Source organism: Haliotis rufescens, unplaced genomic scaffold (assembly GCF_023055435.1).
Source record: "Haliotis rufescens isolate VD_foot unplaced genomic scaffold, xgHalRufe1.0.p SCAF_19, whole genome shotgun sequence".
NCBI classification, from domain to species: Eukaryota; Metazoa; Mollusca; class Gastropoda; order Lepetellida; family Haliotidae; genus Haliotis; species Haliotis rufescens.
Genome location: NW_025963879.1, coordinates 2,812,856 through 2,832,649, shown reverse-complemented (window position 1 = coordinate 2,832,649; position 19,794 = coordinate 2,812,856). Strand labels below are relative to the sequence as shown.

At 43.1% G+C, this 19,794-nt stretch overlaps 1 protein-coding gene across 1 annotated transcript in view; it reads left to right on the top strand.

Moving 5' to 3' along the window:
- LOC124120843 (guanine nucleotide-binding protein G(o) subunit alpha) overlaps positions 1–16,948 on the top strand; it is a 68,615-nt gene extending 51,667 nt beyond the window's left edge. The window contains exons 5-8 of the mRNA XM_046483727.2: positions 2,074–2,202; positions 3,692–3,821; positions 4,313–4,466; positions 12,034–16,948. Of these exons, the coding sequence (XP_046339683.1) occupies positions 2,074–2,202; positions 3,692–3,821; positions 4,313–4,466; positions 12,034–12,221 (601 nt within the window). The 3' untranslated portion in view covers positions 12,222–16,948. The remainder of the gene's footprint in view (positions 1–2,073; positions 2,203–3,691; positions 3,822–4,312; positions 4,467–12,033) is intronic.
- Positions 16,949–19,794: the final 2,846 nt, after the last annotated feature.

Below are 19,794 nucleotides of genomic sequence, written 5' to 3'. Positions count from 1 at the left end.
CCCTTGATTTTTATTAACATTTTACGGACCAGTCAACCGTCAAGAAAAGGAAATAGAAAATGGGTAAGGGAGGTAACTTGTATTGCCTAGAAACCAAAGCCAACACCAGTTTTGATTGACATGAAGACATCCTTTCCATCAAAAACATTTTTGCGGGCTTTCTTTTGCAAGTCTATGCAAATATTTCAACACAATTTCTCACAAACTCTGTGGTAATCAATGTGAATGGCTGCTGTTTTGTGTGTATCTCAAACCTAACATTGAGACTAGTTTGTAACTCGCATTCTGATTGGTACGTTACACCTAGTAGTGTAGCCAATCAAATTGTCTAAAGGGAAATCAAGGGCGGGTAATTTGAGATTGTGAGAACTACATGAAAGAGTCCAGGGTTTAGTTAAGGTGTATAGAAGATGTCTTATCGTTTATGATATATTTTGTTGTTTTTGTTTGCCACTTCATGCCTACTACCTGGGTACGATTTCCACCCAGGCACGGTGTATGAGATCCAGTCTTGCTGAATCCTTTCTCCACTATGTCATATAGCAGGAATACTGCTTAACGTCTTTTCAAGCCATACCCGCGAACTTACTAGGTGCCCCCACTGTCATATAGCTGCAGTATTGGTAGCAAATGTAGGTTTTTCCACTTAACATAATTACAGCTTTTCTTTGTAGGCTGTCAAATATATTTTGTAGGGAAGTGTAGATTTTTATGTTTAATGTATGGCAGTGAAAGTTTTTACGTGTTTTATAGGGTAGGCTGGGTTTACCAGGCTCGGTGTGGCATGGTATGTTTTCTCAGGTTTTTTAAGGGCATGTTTTGTAGGGCATGTGGGCATCTGAATGTTTTGTGGGGTATTGATTCTGTGGCAGGTGGCAGAAGCCAAGCTGTTAACCTTACAGTATGAAGCTCGGGGTCATCAGGTGCAGAAATTATTTTCTCAAATGACAAGCTGGATTAATGGCCCTTTACCCCCGGCCAATGGATATTTCAGGGTGGATCCAACCACTGCCCCAACAAGGTGGATCTAACAAAGTGGATGTGTTCCCTTGCTACTTCCTGTCATGCCCATGTGCCAGACCACCATGTTGGCTTCACTGAAATAATGGTTCAGGGCCAGTCCGTGCAGCAGGTCACTGTGACCTACTTTCATTAGTGTTGATTAAGTCACAACATACACCTTCTTTGACAACTGATCACTCACATCATTTCATTTATTTTTCAATCTAGTCAAGGTATAAAAGGAAACACACAAAAATTGATTAACGTTTAGCTGAATCCTTTTTCTCTTCTATCATGGATACAAAAATGTAATAAGTGAAGTGAATGTTGTTTTCCACTGCTATTAGCTATATTGTACCTATGTCAAGATGGCTTGTGAATAGAGTACCTATGCTGTCTTGTACTTAATGGGGTCAGCAATATTCACGTATTTCTCAATGGCTTGTGAATAGCTTACCTATGTTGTCTTGTACTTCATGGGGTCAGCAATATTCACGTATTTCTCAATGGCTTGTGAATAGGATACCTATGTTGTCTTGTACTTCATGGGGTCAGTAATATTCACGTATTTCTCAATGGCTTGTGAATAGCTTACCTATGTTGTCTCGTTGTCTTCTTTTGTCAGATGGTTAAAAGTTGGATAGTTTTGCAGAGAGAATGGTTTCATTGTCTTTACAAAACAGCAAAAACAGACCAGATATCTTTTGACAGAAAATTGAAACTGTGATTTTTTTGTTGCATCCTGATCACATAAAAATGACAATGAATTTGCAGACGTTGGGGTAGCAGACTGTCAAATGTAACTTAGAGCTGTGAACCACACAATTTGTATTTGTCTTTTTACCTTAAAAATGTAATGCCAAGATTTGACAATGTACATGTGCTGGAGTCCCTTTGTAGCCATGCTCCAAGACAGCATTTTCTAGAATTACGACCACAAGTATCAGTGAAACTCAAAGATGTCTACAAAGGCTGGGAATGCCATGGATGTATGTGACAATTTGATAACATTATTCAGAACATGTGATGATTCTTTCAATTCCTAGTTAACACATTTCTTTCACTTTTCAGCTTTTTAGATGACTTAGATCGTTTAGGGGCAAAGGACTACATGCCAACTGAGCAGGATATCTTGAGGACAAGAGTGAAAACAACTGGTATTGTAGAAGTGCACTTCTCCTTTAAGAATTTAAATTTCAAGTGAGTATGAACCAAAAGTGTTGATGTACATCCTAATCAGCTTCACTGGTAGGGCCTTTGTGAAGTTCTAGTTCTTTTCATTCTGCTTTCAAATTGTAGAAAAGGTTTACTAATCATTCACATCTTCCAAAAGCTTTCTTCAAATATTTTCCCCTAGAAGGGTGAGAAACTGAATGAAGCTAAAGTGTTCAATAACCTGAACTGACACTCAATAGTCATGACCTTGAAGTGACCCTTCAAGGGCCTAGGTTACTGTGATACAAAACAACATTTGGCCACTTATCAGATTGACTGGGGTGGGATATCATATTAACAGAACAATGGGCCATTCTCCATTCCCATGCATCTGCAATGGAGTCTGACTTATCAAGAAGTTTCATGTTTATATCAGCAAGTTTGAACTGATTTGATGTAAATTCAGGGGAAATAATGTGACATCCAGTGTTAACATTGCTATCACCATATCAGGCCATCATGAAGCACTAGATGTTCATCCTGACCCACCTCATTGGATTTTGTGAGCTGTAGAAAATTTGACATCCTCGGTAATAAGTGCTCAGTTTAATACTATTTAATGTTTCTGAGTACTTACAATGTAATAATGATAAGACCTAGACTGAAAGGACAATACCTCCACATGCAATCTTGAAATATTGGTTTCAAAACATTGGGAGTGTTTATTTGCACTGGGAACTTAATATGCATTCAGTAGAGTGACAGCCATTTTCTTTCAGTCACCCACTTCTTTGAACGGCAAGATGAAGATCTTTGCATTTTCTTGCAATTTCTGAAAATAAAATTTAAAGAATAAAATCCTGCCATAATCTTGCGAGAAAGAAAATGGATGAAAATCTGATAGCTAACTGTTGTGGCCTTAGCTTGAAACCTTCCTTCCTTGTAGATTCTCACTACACTTGCAAAATATGATATAGTTGCTTATTTCAGATGATGGTAGAATCAGGACATATTTACATGGTGTTTGATGTCATTTTGTGTGTTAACTCTAAGTGTTCATTGCAGATGAAGATTCAAGTCTTTATCTTGTATGAGGTCACCCTGTTATTTTAACCATAAGGAGATAAAAGCAAAAAAGAAATGTATTTTGTTCCTGTAGAGCAATATCTTAGAAGAAACTATTTATTTACTATTAATTTGTTTTCATGGTAAGTATTAATATCAGGCATCAGCAATCTAGCCATTAACATTGAGAAAGATCTGATATTAGAATCAAAAGAAAATGTTATTGCATATGCATTGATTTATGTAATTCAATCTTTCTCACTGAAAACAGTATGAATACTTACTACAAGAACTACTTTTCAGATCTGAAAAATTTGCAATTGATCAAAGCATGTAAATGAAGTATTGTGACTGAAAGTTTCGTACACACCTATAATAACTTATTCCTATACAACCTGGAAGTAAATACGGTAGCTCAACTTCTAAACATTGGTGTTAGCTTGTGTCTCAACATTGGTTGTCCTTGCAGATTATTTGACGTTGGAGGGCAGAGATCAGAAAGAAAGAAATGGATTCACTGTTTTGAAGATGTCACTGCCATTATATTTTGTGTAGCCATGAGCGAATACGATCAAGTGTTACATGAAGATGAAACAACTGTGAGTATCCAGCCCCTCGTAGGGAGGCCGTATGAACTGGATGTATTTAGGAAATCATTTCATAGAATTCTGACAAATCTTTCTGTGGATTTTCTTTTTTTGTTCATGTACTTGTGAATTGTTTTGTTCCTGTTGATTGACATGAAAGCATATGATTATCTATCTTTTGGAAGAGTATTTCTAACTTACAAAACCAGAATCCATCGTCCATGGTTTGAACATTTGAAACCAATATGTATTTTCCAGTAGGTAATGTTAAACATTCCAATTGGAATATTGTGAACTGTCATGAGGACAACAACTTTTGTCAACAAGAATATTGATATTTATAAAACTCTTCAATGACATTGTAGTATTAATACTAATATGGTATCTGTATTAAGGTAGTACTAATTCTTACATGCAGTAATGCTAAAGATGCTCAAAGAAAATGAAAAACATAAGATTGATTCCTGTCACAAAGTCATAAACAATTCCCATTTTTCTTCCAGAACCGCATGCAAGAGAGCTTGAAGTTGTTCGATTCCATCTGTAACAATAAATGGTTCACAGATACATCCATCATTCTCTTTCTCAACAAGAAGGATTTGTTTGAAGAGAAAATCAGAAAATCTCCGCTAACGATATGTTTCCAAGAGTATACAGGTATGTATAATACAGGCATAACTGAACACATCTGTACTAGGAGTCACATATAGTACGAGTGGGGTGTACAGGAGTGTGCAATCTGAATGGGAGTGTTGACCACTTGATCGATGGTCGAAGAGGGTAAGATAATGTACATCCTGCTAGTGATGCATGTTACAATGTATCATTAGGGGTTGCTGAGTTGCAAGGACATATTTTGTGAGATATTTTTGTGTGAAAATTTAGACCTGTCTTGTGACTGCCCTCAGACTTTCAGTATGGTAACTCAAAGCCAACTTACTTAGGTATTTACAAGACTGTGACTGGCTAATCAGATAGCTGAATTCTTTAACAAATAATAATAAACTTACCTACAAGATGGTGTTTGTAGAGTACACTGCTAGAGATGCTATGCTATCCTGGAACATGATGGACATTTAGCTGCTTACAACGTACACTAGGATCTGGTTCGTGTGACAGTGGAGAGAGTTTTTCCTGATGTTGACATGAATATTTGTTATACCTTTGGTCTTGAAACAATGCATTTCTTCTCAATCAAATCCTGCCCCCCCTCCACTCCCACAGCACCCAGGCCCTCCTACCAACACCCGCACCAAAACACCCAGGTCCTCCTACCCACACCTGCCCCACAAGCCCCGTCCACCACTACTCCCACAGAACCCAGTCACCCCTACCCACACCCTGCCCCACAGCACCCGGTCACCCATACCCACACCCTGCCCCACAGCACCCAGTCACGCCCACCTACCCACACCTGCCCCACAAGCCCCGTCCACCTCCACTCCCACAACACCCAGGCCCTCCTACCATCTCCCACAGCAGCCAGGCCCTCCTACCATCTCCCACAGCACCCAGGCCCTCCTACCATCTCCCACAGCACCCAGGCCCTCCTACCATCTCCCACAACACCCAGGCCCTCCTACCATCTCCCACAGCACCCAGGCCCTCCTACCATCTCCCACAGCACCCAGGCCCTCCTACCATCTCCCACAGCACCCAGGCCCTCCTACCATCTCCCACAGCACCCAGGCCCTCCTACCATCTCCCACAGCACCCAGGCCCTCCTACCATCTCCCACAGACAGCACCCAAGCCCTCCTACCATCTCCCACAGCACCCAGGCCCCCCTACCATCTCTCACAGCACCCAGGCCTTCCTACCATCTCCCATAGCACCCAGGCCCTTCTACCCACACCCTGCCCCCACAAGCCCCCCCCCCCCCCCCCCTCCACTCCCACAGCACCCAGGCCCTCCTACCCACACCTGCCCCCACAAGCCTCCTCCACTCCCACAGCACCCAGGCCCTCCTACCATCTTCCACAACACCCAGGCCCTCCTACCATCTCCCACAGCACCCAGGCCCTCCTACCATCTCCCACAGCACCCAGGCCCTCCTACCATCTCCCACAGACAGCACCCAAGCCCTCCTACCATCTCCCACAGCACCCAGGCCCCCCTACCATCTCTCACAGCACCCAGGCCTTCCTACCATCTCCCACAGCACCCAGGCCCTTCTACCCACACCCTGCCCCCACAAGCCCCCCCTCCACTCCCACAGCACCCAGGCCCTCCTACCCACACCTGCCCCCACAAGCCTCCTCCATTCCCACAGCACCCAGGCCCTCCTACCATCTCCCACAACACCCAGGCCCTCCTACCATCTCCCACAGACAGCACCCAAGCCCTCCTACCATCTCCCACAGCACCCAGGCCCTCCTACCATCTCCCACAACACCCAGGCCCTCCTACCATCTCCCACAGCACCCAGGCCCTCCTACCATCTCCCACAGCACCCAGGCCCCCCTACCATCTCTCACAGCACCCAGGCCCTCCTACCATCTCCCACAGCACCCAGGCCCTCCTACCATCTCCCACAGACAGCACCCAAGCCGTCCTACCATCTCCCACAGCACCCAGGCCCTCCTACCATCTCCCACAACACCCAGGCCCTCCTACCATCTCCCACAGCACCCAGGCCCTCCTACCATCTCCCACAGCACCCAAGCCCACCTACCATCTCCCACAGCACCCAGTCCCTCCTACCATCTCCCACAGACAGCACCCAAGCCCTCCTACCATCTCCCACAGCACCCAGGCCCCCCTACCATCTCCCACAGCACCCAAGCCCTCCTACCATCTCCCACAGCAGCCAGGCCCTCCTACCATCTCCCACAGCAGCCAGGCCCTCCTACCATCTCTCACAGCACCCAGGCCCTCCTACCATCTCCCACAGCACCCAGGCCCTCCTACCATCTCCCACAGCACCCAGGCCCTCCTACCATCTCCCACAGCACCCAGGCCCTCCTACCATCTCCCACAGCACCCAAGCCCACCTACCATCTCCCACAGCACCCAGTCCCTCCTACCATCTCCCACAGACAGCACCCAAGCCCTCCTACCATCTCCCACAGCACCCAGGCCCCCCTACCATCTCCCACAGCACCCAAGCCCTCCTACCATCTCCCACAGCAGCCAGGCCCTCCTACCATCTCCCACAGCACCCAGGCCCTCCTACCATCTCTCACAGCACCCAGGCCCTCCTACCATCTCCCACAGCACCCAGGCCCTCCTACCATCTCCCACAGCACCCAGGCCCTCCTACCATCTCCCACAGCACCCAGGCCCTCCTACCATCTCCCACAACACCCAGGCCCTCCTACCATCTCCCACAGCACCCAGGCCCTCCTACCATCTCCCACAGCACCCAGGCCCTCCTACCCACATCTGCCCCACAAGCCCCACCCCCTCCACTCCCACAGCACCCAGGCCCTCCTACCATCCTCCACAGCACCCAGGCCCTCCTACCCACACCCTGCCCCAGAAGCCCCACTCCCACAGCACCCAGGCCCTTCTACCATCTCCCACAGCACCCAGGCCCTCCTACCATCTCCCGCAGCATCCAGGCCCTCCTAACATCTCCCACAGCACCCAGGCCCTCCTACCATCTCCCACAGCACCCAAGCCTTCCTACCATCTCCCACAGCACCCAGGCCCTCCTACCATCTCCCACAGCACCCAGGCCCTCCTACCATCTCCCACAGTACCCAAGCCTTCCTACCATCTCCCACAGCACCCAGGCCCTCCTACCATCTCCCACAGCACCCAGGCCCTCCTACCATCTCCCACAGCACCCAAGCCTTCCTACCATCTCCCACAGCACCCAGGCCCTCCTACCATCTCCCACAGCACCCAGGCCCTCCTACCATCTCCCACAGTACCCAAGCCTTCCTACCATCTCCCACAGCACCCAGGCCCTCCTACCATCTCCCACAGCACCCAGGCCCAGCTACCATCTCCCACAGCACCCAGGCCCAGCTACCATCTCCCACAACACCCAGGCCCTCCTACCATCTCCCACAGCACCCAAGCCCTCATACCATCTCCCACAGCACCCAGGCCCTCCTACCATCTCCCACAGCACCCAAGCCCTCCTACCATCTCCCACAGCACCCAGGCCCTCCTACCATCTCCTTCAACCTGGCCACTAATGAGTCTCAACAAACACAAATAATTTCATTTCTAGGATTAGGCGGTTCCAATTAATGTGAAACAAAATCATTTCAGTAGCATTTGTTAACTTATGTAAATACCTTGTCCAGAATACTTAGGTCACCATACTTTCCCAGTATGTGCATTTCTGTAGGATTTAGCAAAGTCGACTCAAAACCAATATGTTTGTTATATTATTATTATCTATGAGGATGTTATACAGAGACAAGATGGTTGAGCTGATGTCAGGCGGGACACATGCTTTTGGAGATGTACACACAAATAGACATTTCCTCATAATTTTTACTGCATTAAATTGTTGCATAGAATCCGAGTCATCAGGAAAACAGGGGCATTGGTTGTAAAATAATTAAGCTGAAATTTATGAATTTATGAAACAGACAGTGATGTAATGAAGCATTTGTCTGCATCATTCTGTAGACATGCAGTGTGGGTGTCTAGGGGAGTGAGGGGAATTAGTTGGAGGAAGTCAAGAAAGGATCAACATAATTTGAGTACTTCCTAACTACCTACCTGAAATGTGGTCTCATACCTGCTTCTGAAATGTATTCAAGATAAATTAAACTCAGCTTATTACACCATTTTAGTTTCCACCAAAAATCAATGAAGTTGTCAAAAAATATTCCTTTCATGATTTACAAATATAATTGAAATTGAATTTTTTTAATTATTGGTAAAAAACTACTGTCAAATCTGATGGATTTTGTAGAACTGTATAATTAATTAGGTACCTGGTACTCTAGTCATGTATGAGTTACCTGCCCTTGTCAGACCTCATTATTTATGCAGAAATAGAAAATGGAGTCCAACCCAGCAAGATCAATACTGTTGGAAGGTGCTGAAATGGCACAGTCTGACATCCTCGCATGATTTTGGAACAAGGGATTGGGTAGAATTTGGTATTTGAGGCATAGTTATGGCAGTTGGATGTACAAAGCAAAATAAATGTCATTTTCCCTCCGTATTTCTCAAACATTTGCCATTAATGATATACATAAATTATCAGCAAGTCGGTATGGCTAAATATAGCCATGATTGTGAACCGGAGCCATTTCACAAACTGATTTGATGGAACTCAGATAGATATGGCACCAAGGACACACCAGTGTGTATGAGTAGATAATTATGGATTTATCCTATTATGGTTGGAATTAGAGGCATTTCAATATGTTTTGGAGTTCTGAAATGTGGGGATTTGGAAGGGACATTATCTAGATGTACAGTAATAGATTCAGTGCTACGGCCCAGTGTGGGGAGATATCACCATGTTTGGTGGACACCTCACAGACCTTCACCAGCAAAACAATACACCTACTGTTACTACTGACATGTAGTTTTCCATCTGTTTTGGAACAGTTTTTTCATACATTTGCTGGAATATCTTTTAAGTTATTATTTTTGCCTGTATTTGTGTCAGGTATAAGAATAACATACTTGACTAGTTTAGTTATTAGTTTTATCAGGCCAATGGTATGCTAATCATACTGATATATACAGATGAAAATAATTAAGAATGATCAATACTGGTTCAATAAGATATCTGATAAACTGATTAATTCATGCATTCAACCCCCAAGGTTTATAATGATACCACATTGGCTCCTAGACATATATATGGGGTACCTTTGTGTTACACGAAGAAGGGCTACTTTTGCAGCTTGCACTTGTTACCTAAAATCTCAGAAAACTGAGTGAGTCAGTGGGTAAGGTGTCATGGCACTCTTAGCTTTACCACGACAGGGGACACCAGAAATTGGCTTCACACATCCGAAAACTGAGAGTGAGTGAGTGAGTTAATATGTCATGTTGCATGGGAACAATTCCAAACCAAAATTTGTAGAAGGTATAATTCAGAAATAATGTTTCTTGAATTACGACAACTTGAGAATGACATTACAGTCAGTCCATTAGGTCATTAAAAATGTGCTGGAGAGCTGAGAAAACCTGAATTATAATCTCCTTTGTCCAAAGGTGAACAGTTTCCCCTGTGTTCACATGTCCCTCCATGGACAGAGGTGAACCATTTATCCTGTGTTCACATGTCCCTCCATGGTCAAAGGTCAACCATTTACCCTGTGTTCACATGACCCTCCATGGACAGAGGTGAACTGTTTACCCTGTGTTCACATATCCCTCCATGGACAGAGGTGAACTGTTTACCCTGTGTTCACATGTCCCTCCATGGACAGAGGTGAACCATTTACCCTGTGTTCACATGTCTCTCCATGGACAGAGGTGAGCTGTTTACCCTGTGTTCACATGTCCCTCCATGGACAGAGGTGAACTGTTTACCCTGTGTTCACATGTCCCTCCATGGACAGAGGTGAACTGTTTACCCTGTGTTCACATGTCCCTCCATGGACAGAGGTGAACCGTTTACCCTGTGTTCACATGTCCCTCCATGGACAGAGGTGAACCGTTTACCCTGTGTTCACATGTCCCTCCATGGACAGAGATGAACTGTTTACCCTGTGTTTACATGTCTCTCCATGGACAGAGATGAACTGTTTACCCTGTGTTTACATGTCTCTCCATGGACAGAGATGAACTGTTTACCCTGTGTTCACATGTCCCTCCATGGACAGAGGTGAACTGTTTACCCTGTGTTTACATATCCCTCCATGGACAGAGGTGAACTGTTTACCCTGTGTTCACATGTCCCTCCATGGACAGAGGTGAACTGTTTACCCTGTGTTCACATGTCTCTCAATGGACAGAGGTGAACTGTTTACCCTGTGTTCACATGTCTCTCTATGGACAGGTGAACTGTTTACCCTGTGTTCACATGTCCCTCCATGGACAGAGATGAACTGTTTACCCTGTGTTTACATGTCTCTCAATGGACAGAGATGAACTGTTTACCCTGTGTTCACATGTCTCTCAATGGACAGAGGTGAACTGTTTACCCTGTGTTCACATGTCCCTCCATGGACAGAGGTGAACTGTTTACCCTGTGTTTACATGTCTCTCCATGGACAGAGGTGAACTGTTTACCCTGTGTTCACATGTCCCTCCATGGACAGAGGTGAACTGTTTACCCTGTGTTCACATGTCTCTCCATTGACAGAGGTGCTAAGAGAGAAGTGGGGGTTTTCCCAGGTCTAGACTCTCAACACATTTGTCTTTGTTCAAATTGGCATGTCTTCAAAGTGATTATAAATCTTGAGTCAAGTCATGTTGTGGTGTAGGCGTAACACCTTAGTGTTCTGTCCATGTTCTAGATGGTTCATCAGTGTTGATCTTGGCACATTATGAGTTTCAAGTTCAGTAAATATGAAAAAAAATACTTCCTAATGAAAAGATTTTACTAAACATTATTCATTTAAACAAACTGTATGATCTATAAACATATATATGATCTGTAAACATATAAATATGATGTGTAAACATATATATATGATGTGTAAAAATATATATATGATGTGTGAACATATATATGATCTGTAAACATGTATATATGATGTGTAAACATATATATGATATGCATTACTTTGGGCGTTCATCCACAGATAAAAAGATAAAAGATTGGGATCAAATTATTATATTATACTTGTATCCTAAGTCACTCTGATTCTGACCAACTGTACTCCAGGCCAATATTAACAGTAAGGAGAACTCATGAAAATAATTATGATTTATTGGGTCAGGATTTATCTGCCCAGGCTCAGAGGCCGATATTCAGCCCCACGTCTGCAGCAAATGACATGTCTTGGTTGATGCATGTCATCATCTCCCAAATGCGTGGGTCGATGCTCATGATATTAATCACTGAATTGTCTGGTCTAGACTCGATTATATACAGGCTGCTGTCATATACCTGAAATATTGCAGCATTAAACAACAAACGAAACAAACAGTAAAAATTCCCAGTTTAAATTAATTAATTTTGGGGAATTTATGAAAATAAGAACAATCAGAAATTCCAGTTATGAATGCTATCTGGATTTTTTCACAATTTGACTGCTAAGGGCACTTAGTTTGGAATCCTAGAAAAATCTCTGCTGGTGTAAGGTTGTTGTTGTGGTTTTGTTCTAATTGTGATGCGTCTGTTCCAGGCAAGCAAACATATGAGGAGGCAGCTGCCTACATCCAGGCTCAGTTTGAGGCTAAGAACAAGAGCTCCACCAAGGAAATCTACTGCCACCAAACCTGTGCCACGGATACCAACAATATTCAGTTTGTGTTTGATGCCGTCACGGATGTAATCATCGCAAACAATCTGCGTGGCTGTGGATTGTACTAAATATGGCGGAACATGGCGGACGAGAAGAGGCTTAAGGTGGCTGGACCGTTCACCGACCGCCAGACGGACGGATGGATGGGCGGGCGGGCGAGCGGGGCGTGCATGTGTCTGTGTCAATTGTGTCGCTGTCTGTTTCTGACTCCTCTTCACGGGACCTGCATTTTATGGATCTCGGGACTACAACAAACCAAGTCCTGTTTATGAAATATTGTGTGCAATTTCAGTGTTGAGCTGCAGCAGACGTGTGTCTCACGTCTGTCAGCTGTGAAGAGCTCACTGTTCATGTGCAGACATACTCGTCGCTATGGTGACGTAGTGGTGTGAACACTAGCCAAAAGGACTAAGATTTTAAAGTATGGGCTATGTGATCAGCAGAGGCAACACAGTAATATAAAAAAGAGCTCAACAAAGATAGAAGATGATTTCTCTTGCTTGGTCTTCACTGGACATACATCCTCGACTACAACCGTAGGAGGAAGTTTGCTGGCCCTCGGCGGCCATTGTGTCTCTGTTGTGAATCAACAGAAGTAGTGGCCAGCTTGTGTCTTACAAAGGAGCTAAGAGAAGACAACTCTGGTTACACTTTCACATGTATGTATGTATGTGTGTGCGTATTGCAACAGAACCGAGGTCTTGTTTAGCTACGCTTCACGCTTATTCGCTGGCCCACTTGCATACGTTCACTCAGTTGTTGAAACCGAGTGGACCAACAACTACACTAGAAGCTGGCAAGCCTGTATCAACATTAGTACATAGAGAGCATTATTGACAATACTGTTTCCCAGTGGCTTCAACATATGCCTAGATTTTGCTTGTTGCTACTGAATGGATATGAGAACAGTGCCACTCAGTCTGTTTTCTCATTGAAGCAAGCGCCTATTGGGACATGCACTGTACTTTATGTCCCACGCCGATCAGTGTTGCCGTGTAACGTGTAAGCCCCTCCCATCAAGGGATTCACAGCCTCGGCCTCGTCTTGTGTTGAATGCAAGTTGAGTTGGTTCTTCTGTCTTGTTGCTGAGTATGTGTGTAGTCTCTGATGCTTGTCCCGGTACCATGGAACTGGACTCAGTTTGTTTGTCCTGCCGAGTTTTTTTATGACCATTGAGGTAATGGTCAAACTGGGCAGTGCCCGGCTATATGTACGACGCGCTTGCGCACATGTACGACAAATCCTCTCCCACTGTGTGGATGGGTGATTGCTCACCCAGATATATTTATTTGATTGGTTAGTCTATACAAGAGGCAGGTGTATGCAAATTCAAATCTGACTGGGGTTATGTTTCAGTGGTGGAGAAAAGTAATTATTCTTAAGAATAGACATGGAAATTATTTGTAAAATTAGTCCAGTAAATTACAAGCCTCAGGCCTTTTCCATTAATGGCAGCTTATATTTGTGTAGGAATCCATGTAAAACTGAAATTGAATTTTTTTTAAATACATAATTGCTCAAGAGTTTCAGAATTGAAATTTGAACAAAATTCACTGTCTCCTGTGATTTCCTACCAGTTGTTTTAGATCTCATTACAGTGGCATGCAAATGTCTCGCAAACAAAATGACTATTTTACACTCTTTGATAATTGCTCATCTTGTTTTTATTTTTCTTAATATCCGGGCAAAGTGCAAATATTTCTCTTTGACTAGTCAGCGCATAATGAATGACGAGTCAGGAAATACTATATATTTATTTATCTGGCATACACACTTCATCTTACTTTGAAAAGTAAATATATTTAAGGCAGAATTATTCTGAAAAAGATAAGATAGTGAGAATAGAATCTCTTAGTGAAAAACCTATTTAGAAATGACAGAAAATGTTTATTTTCTAAATTTCTCAAACTGAATAAATGGAAATGAGGTCTTTAATGATCACACAAATTTTGTCTGTGTCAAAACAAAGATTTATTGCAAAATATTCTTGATATTTTTCAGATTCTATTTTCATGCACCAAGAGAATCCCTTGAATGCCAAAATTAAAGAGCATCATTTTGCATGGGGGTGAGAAAAAAGGGGTTTGGTGGCAGATTTCTCAATAATAACTCGTAGACTGGGGAGAATTTCAGGGTTTTAGCAAACCTGAAATAGAAACTATAGACTGTCATTTTAAGTTGAAGTCTTGTGTGTGTGTGAATGATTTCCAGACATCTCATAATGTGTGATGTTTATATGAATATCCTGTAATAGCCCAGACCATCATGCCTCACTCACTTCGTACGGAGCTCATCTGCAGTGCAAGTCTATGAGGAATGAAGTTCTGGGCTAATATTGTGTACACCCTTGCTTTGTTTTCACTGTCGTCAGTTCAGGGAACTTTCTGTGATTTTTGCACAAGGCTGACGTCTGCTTGTGCTAGCAGACGCCACGATTATTCCAATCCACTGAAAGGCATACGGAGAGGAGATGTTGGCATATGACCTTAGCGGCTGAACTCGTTGTCAGCTGTGTCAAGTATATCGGTTTGTGTATTATACGTAGATAGTGACACGTTCTTACTGATTATGCCCTTACATGTTAAGAGACCATCATTTTGAGCTCAAAAACAAATATTTTCCCCTAAAGTGGTGTTTTTGTAGGGGATCTAGCTTTATAGTCGTGAAATTGGCTTTTGTCAGTGCTTTTAGCTGGAACATTTAATGAGCTCCTGTTGATTATATTGATAATCTTGTACAAAATAAACCATGAGCTTGCTTTATTCTGTGACAAGATCCATGTCCACACCTTGTGTATGGCCTCTTCTTGGGTTTTTAAGGGGTCAACTGTCTATCTGTTGGCTATGGCCTATTTCAAATTTTCATTTTAGATGTTGTTGAACTGATGATGAAAATTGTGTAGAGTGTTTGGGAATCAGTTCGTCTGTTTAATTGCACAGACAATGAGCAGTGAATTCTGTAGAAGTCACAATTTTCGAAATAGGCTATTGGCAACGTTACGCAGTTTAACTCAAGCCTTGACTATACGCAAGTGTGTTATATTACAAAATAATTTCTTCGCTGTCTTGTGCCAGAGATGTTGTCTGGCTTGGACAAATTGATATATGGAAATTATTTTGTTCAGGAAATTGTAGGTTACTTATTATATGAGTGTATTACAGTGATGATGAAATGTGTATAAACCATGACGCCGCATCATGCACGTCTGTTAAAATCGTACTGTATGCCTATGACGCAAGTTGTAAAGGTGATTTTTTGCACATTAATGTACATTACTGTATTCGTAATAACTGTGTTCTGTACTAGTTGAATGAGCATTGCATGTATCTGCATCAGTAAACATTGTGATCACAATTCAACTTGTTCCATGTTGTGTGACATGTAATTCATCTTTCCACATGTGGCCAGATGAAGAACACTGGCGGACATGTGCATTAATTCATTGAATGTGAAAATTAACCCATGTGTTTAAAGGGAAGTGCTAAGCAGGTAAAAATGGCACCTGACATAAAAAAGCGTTGGTTTTCCTGTTGAGACGAGGCTTATTTTTCTGACACATTTCATTGGAATATTTTGAAGTAAAACTAGTTGTGGGGAGAACAGCGTGTTCTCCCTTGCTGTAGGATATAACGTTATCATCACAACTGTCTACAGATTGTTTTGATAATTGTTCCATCCTGTTGACCTGCTAAGTAGCGTGTTTTAAAGACTCAGTTACGATCGATCGTGCTACGTACCACTGGCTGGTACCCCGATATCGGGATCATGTAATAATATGGGGCAATCTGCCTCGTCATTCTATTATAATTGTGTCATTTTCACTATCTTCCTGGCCTGCTTGCTTATTTCCTCGCTAGGTCTGTTCACGTGTCGGTGAACAGAATTGGGAGGGAGGGTCTTAATCTTAGCTATGGGAATTGTGGGATGGGAGGGGGGGTCTTAGTGAAATTGTGCTGAGAATTTGTATTCATATGCTGTTAACCCTTGGTGTGCTACTGATCTGACTTTCCTGGAGCTTTGAAAGAGATGTTACTGTGCTTAGCACGTAAAGGGTTAATGACCATGCATCTAGCCTAGTACATGTAATTGGGATGAACAAGCCTCTGTCAAGAGGATTGAACATATACATCCCTACTCTTTCAGTTTATTTATTTATTATTTATTTATTTCAGTGTTATGAAGACGATCATTTGCATGAGTGTATAACTTTGAACTAAGAAGATGGTTGTTATGGTCCATATATTATATGTGTAAAGCCAACGATTTTAATGTTCAATTGTACTGATTTCTGACTTTGCCATCAATCAGCAAGGCTAAGGTAGGCCTGATACTGGGGCTCGTGCAGATTCAGCTGGTCTGAGACTGTCCATTGAAACATCTAATCTTCCTGCATTGAAAACATTTCAAAATTCTTTACAAGGGGTCAATTTTCGGTCTATTTATTCATGTTTCTGTGGGTTGATTTTGGCACTTTCGTTCTGGCTGCCTGCACGGTTCCAGTGAGAAGATCTTACCAAGGTCAATAACCTTGACCTCTTAAACAGGGTCAGGATGTCCCTTTTTGTACATCATAGGAACTGCTGTCAAGTGTTAACTGCAATTTAAAATTTCAATATTTGAATTCCACGGTGAGAGGTTAAGATCACATAGTATATGTCCTTTTAATCAGTGGCTATCAATGGCCTGACACTGAGTACTCGGCAGATGTATAGTAACCGTAGAGAATTTGCAACAAACGATGTCAATGTGTTATTGTCTATCTTCAATCAACCTGAAATAAAAACTTAGAATTTTACATGCAAGTTTCTGTTTTATCTTCTTCTGGGAGTCGTATTGTGAGAAGCAGTGTACAAAAACAGTACCGGCAGAAAAAGTTTTAGTGACCACAAAAAGCACCTCTTCTGTCTATTTGTACATTTATGGGAGGAAAAGTAAATGCCTGTAAATAATCCAGTAACCAGCCAATCCAGTGTGACATGGTATGAGTCCACTGACCCATTCTTTCTTTACAATGTAACATTGTATAAGCCCACTGACCCATGCTTTCTTCACAACAAGTGACATGGTATAAGCCCACTGATCCATGCTTTCTTCACAACAAGTGACATGGTATAAGCCAATTGACCCTTGCTTTCTTTACAATATGTGACATGTGTCGAATGTGACATATGGTATGCGCCCACTGACCCATTCTTTCTTTACAGTGTGACATGGTATAAGCCCACTGACCCATGCTTTCATCACAATGTGACATGGTATGCACCCACTGACCCATTCTTTCTTTACAATATGACATGGTATGTGCCCAATGACCCATTCTTTCTTCACAATGTGACATGGTATGCACCCACTGACCCATTCTTTCTTTACAATATGTGACATGGTATGCACCCACTGACCAATGCTTTCTTTACAATATCTGACATGGTATGCGCCCACTGACCCATTCTTTCTTTACAGTGTGACATGGTATGCACCCACTGACCCATTCTTTCCTCACAATGTGACATGGTATGTGCCCACTGACCCATTCTTTCTTTACAGTGTGACATGGTATGCACCAACTGACCCATGCTTTCTTCACAATGTGACATGGTATGCACCCACTGACCCATTCTTTCTTTTCAATGTGACATGGTATGCACCAACTGACCCATGCTTTCGTCACAATGTGACATGTAATAAGCCCACTGAACCATTCTTTCTTTCCAATGTGACATGGTATGCACCCACTGACCCATTCTTTCTTTACAATATGACATGGTATGCACCCACTGACCCATGCTTTCGTCACAATGTGACATGGTATAAGCCCACTGAACCATTCTTTTTTTACAATATGACATGGTATAAGCCCACTGACCCATGCTTTCTTCACAATGTGACATGGTATGCACCCACTGACCCATTCTTTCTTTACAATATGACAAGGTATAAGCCCACTCACCCATGCTTTCTTCACAATGTGACATGGTATGCACCCACTGACCCATTCTTTCTTTACAGTGTGACATGGTATGCGCCCACTGACGCATGCTTTCGTCACAATGTGACATATGGTATGCGCCCACTGACGCATGTTTTCGTCTAAATGTGACATGGTATGCACCCACTGACCCATGCTTTCGTCACAATGTGACATGGTATAAGCCAACTGACCCTTGCTTTCTTTACAATATGTGACATGGTATAAGCCCACTGACCCATTCATTCTTTACAGTGTGACATGGTATAAGCCCACTGACCAATGCTTTCTTAACAGTGTTACATGGTATGCACCCACTAACCCATTCTTTCTTTACATTGTGACATGGTATGCGCCAACTGACGCATGCTTTCGTCACAATGTGACATGGTATTAGCCCACTGACCCATGCTTTCTTCACAATGTGGCATGGTATGCACCCACTGACCCATGCTTTCTTCACAATATGACATGGTATGCACCCACTGACCCATGCTTTCGTCACAATGTGACATGGTATAAGCCCACTGATCCATGCTTTCGTCACAATGTGACATGGTATGCGCCAACTGACGCATGCTTTCGTCACAATGTGACATGGTATAAGCCCACTGACCCTTGCTTTCGTCACAATGTGACATGGTATTAGCCCACTGACCCATGCTTTCGTCACAATGTGACATGGTATAAGCCCAATGACCCATTCTTTCGTCACAATGTGACATGGTATAAGCCAACTGACCCTTGCTTTCTTTACAATATGTGACATGGTATGCCCCCAATGACCCATGCTTTCTTCACAATGTGACATGGTATGCACCCACTGACCCATTCTTTCTTCACAATGTGACATGGTATGCACCCACTGACCCGTTCTTTCTTCACAATGTGACATGGTATATGCCCACTGACCCATTCTTTCTTTACAGTGTGACATGGTATGCGCCCACTGACCCGTTCTTTCTTCACAATGTGACATGGTATATGCCCACTGACCCATTCTTTCTTTACAGTGTGACATGGTATGCACCCACTGACCCGTTCTTTCTTCACAATGTGACATGGTATATGCCCACTGACCCATTCTTTCTTTACAGTGTTACATGGTATTAGCCCACTGGCCCATTCTTTCTTCACAATGTGACATGGTATGCCCCCAATGACCCATTCTTTCTTTACAGTGTGACATGGTATGCCCCCACTGACCCATGCTTTCTTCACAATCTGACATGGTATGCGCCCACTGACCCATGCTTTCTTTACAGTGTTACATGGTATTAGCCCACTGACCCATTCTTTCTTCACAATGTGACATGGTAAGCCCCCAATGACCCATTCTTTCTTCACAATATGACATGGTTTAAGCCCACTGACCCATTCTTTCTTTACAATGTGACATGGTATTAGCCCACTGACCCATGCTTTCTTCACAATGTGACATGGTATGTGCCCACTGACCCATTCTTTCTTTACAATGTGACATGGTATGCACCCACTGACCCGTTCTTTCTTCACAATGTGACATGGTATATGCCCACTGACCCATTCTTTCTTTACAGTGTGACATGGTATGCACCCACTGACCTGTTCTTTCTTCACAATGTGACATGGTATATGCCCACTGACCCATTCTTTCTTTACAGTGTTACATGGTATTAGCCCACTGGCCCATTCTT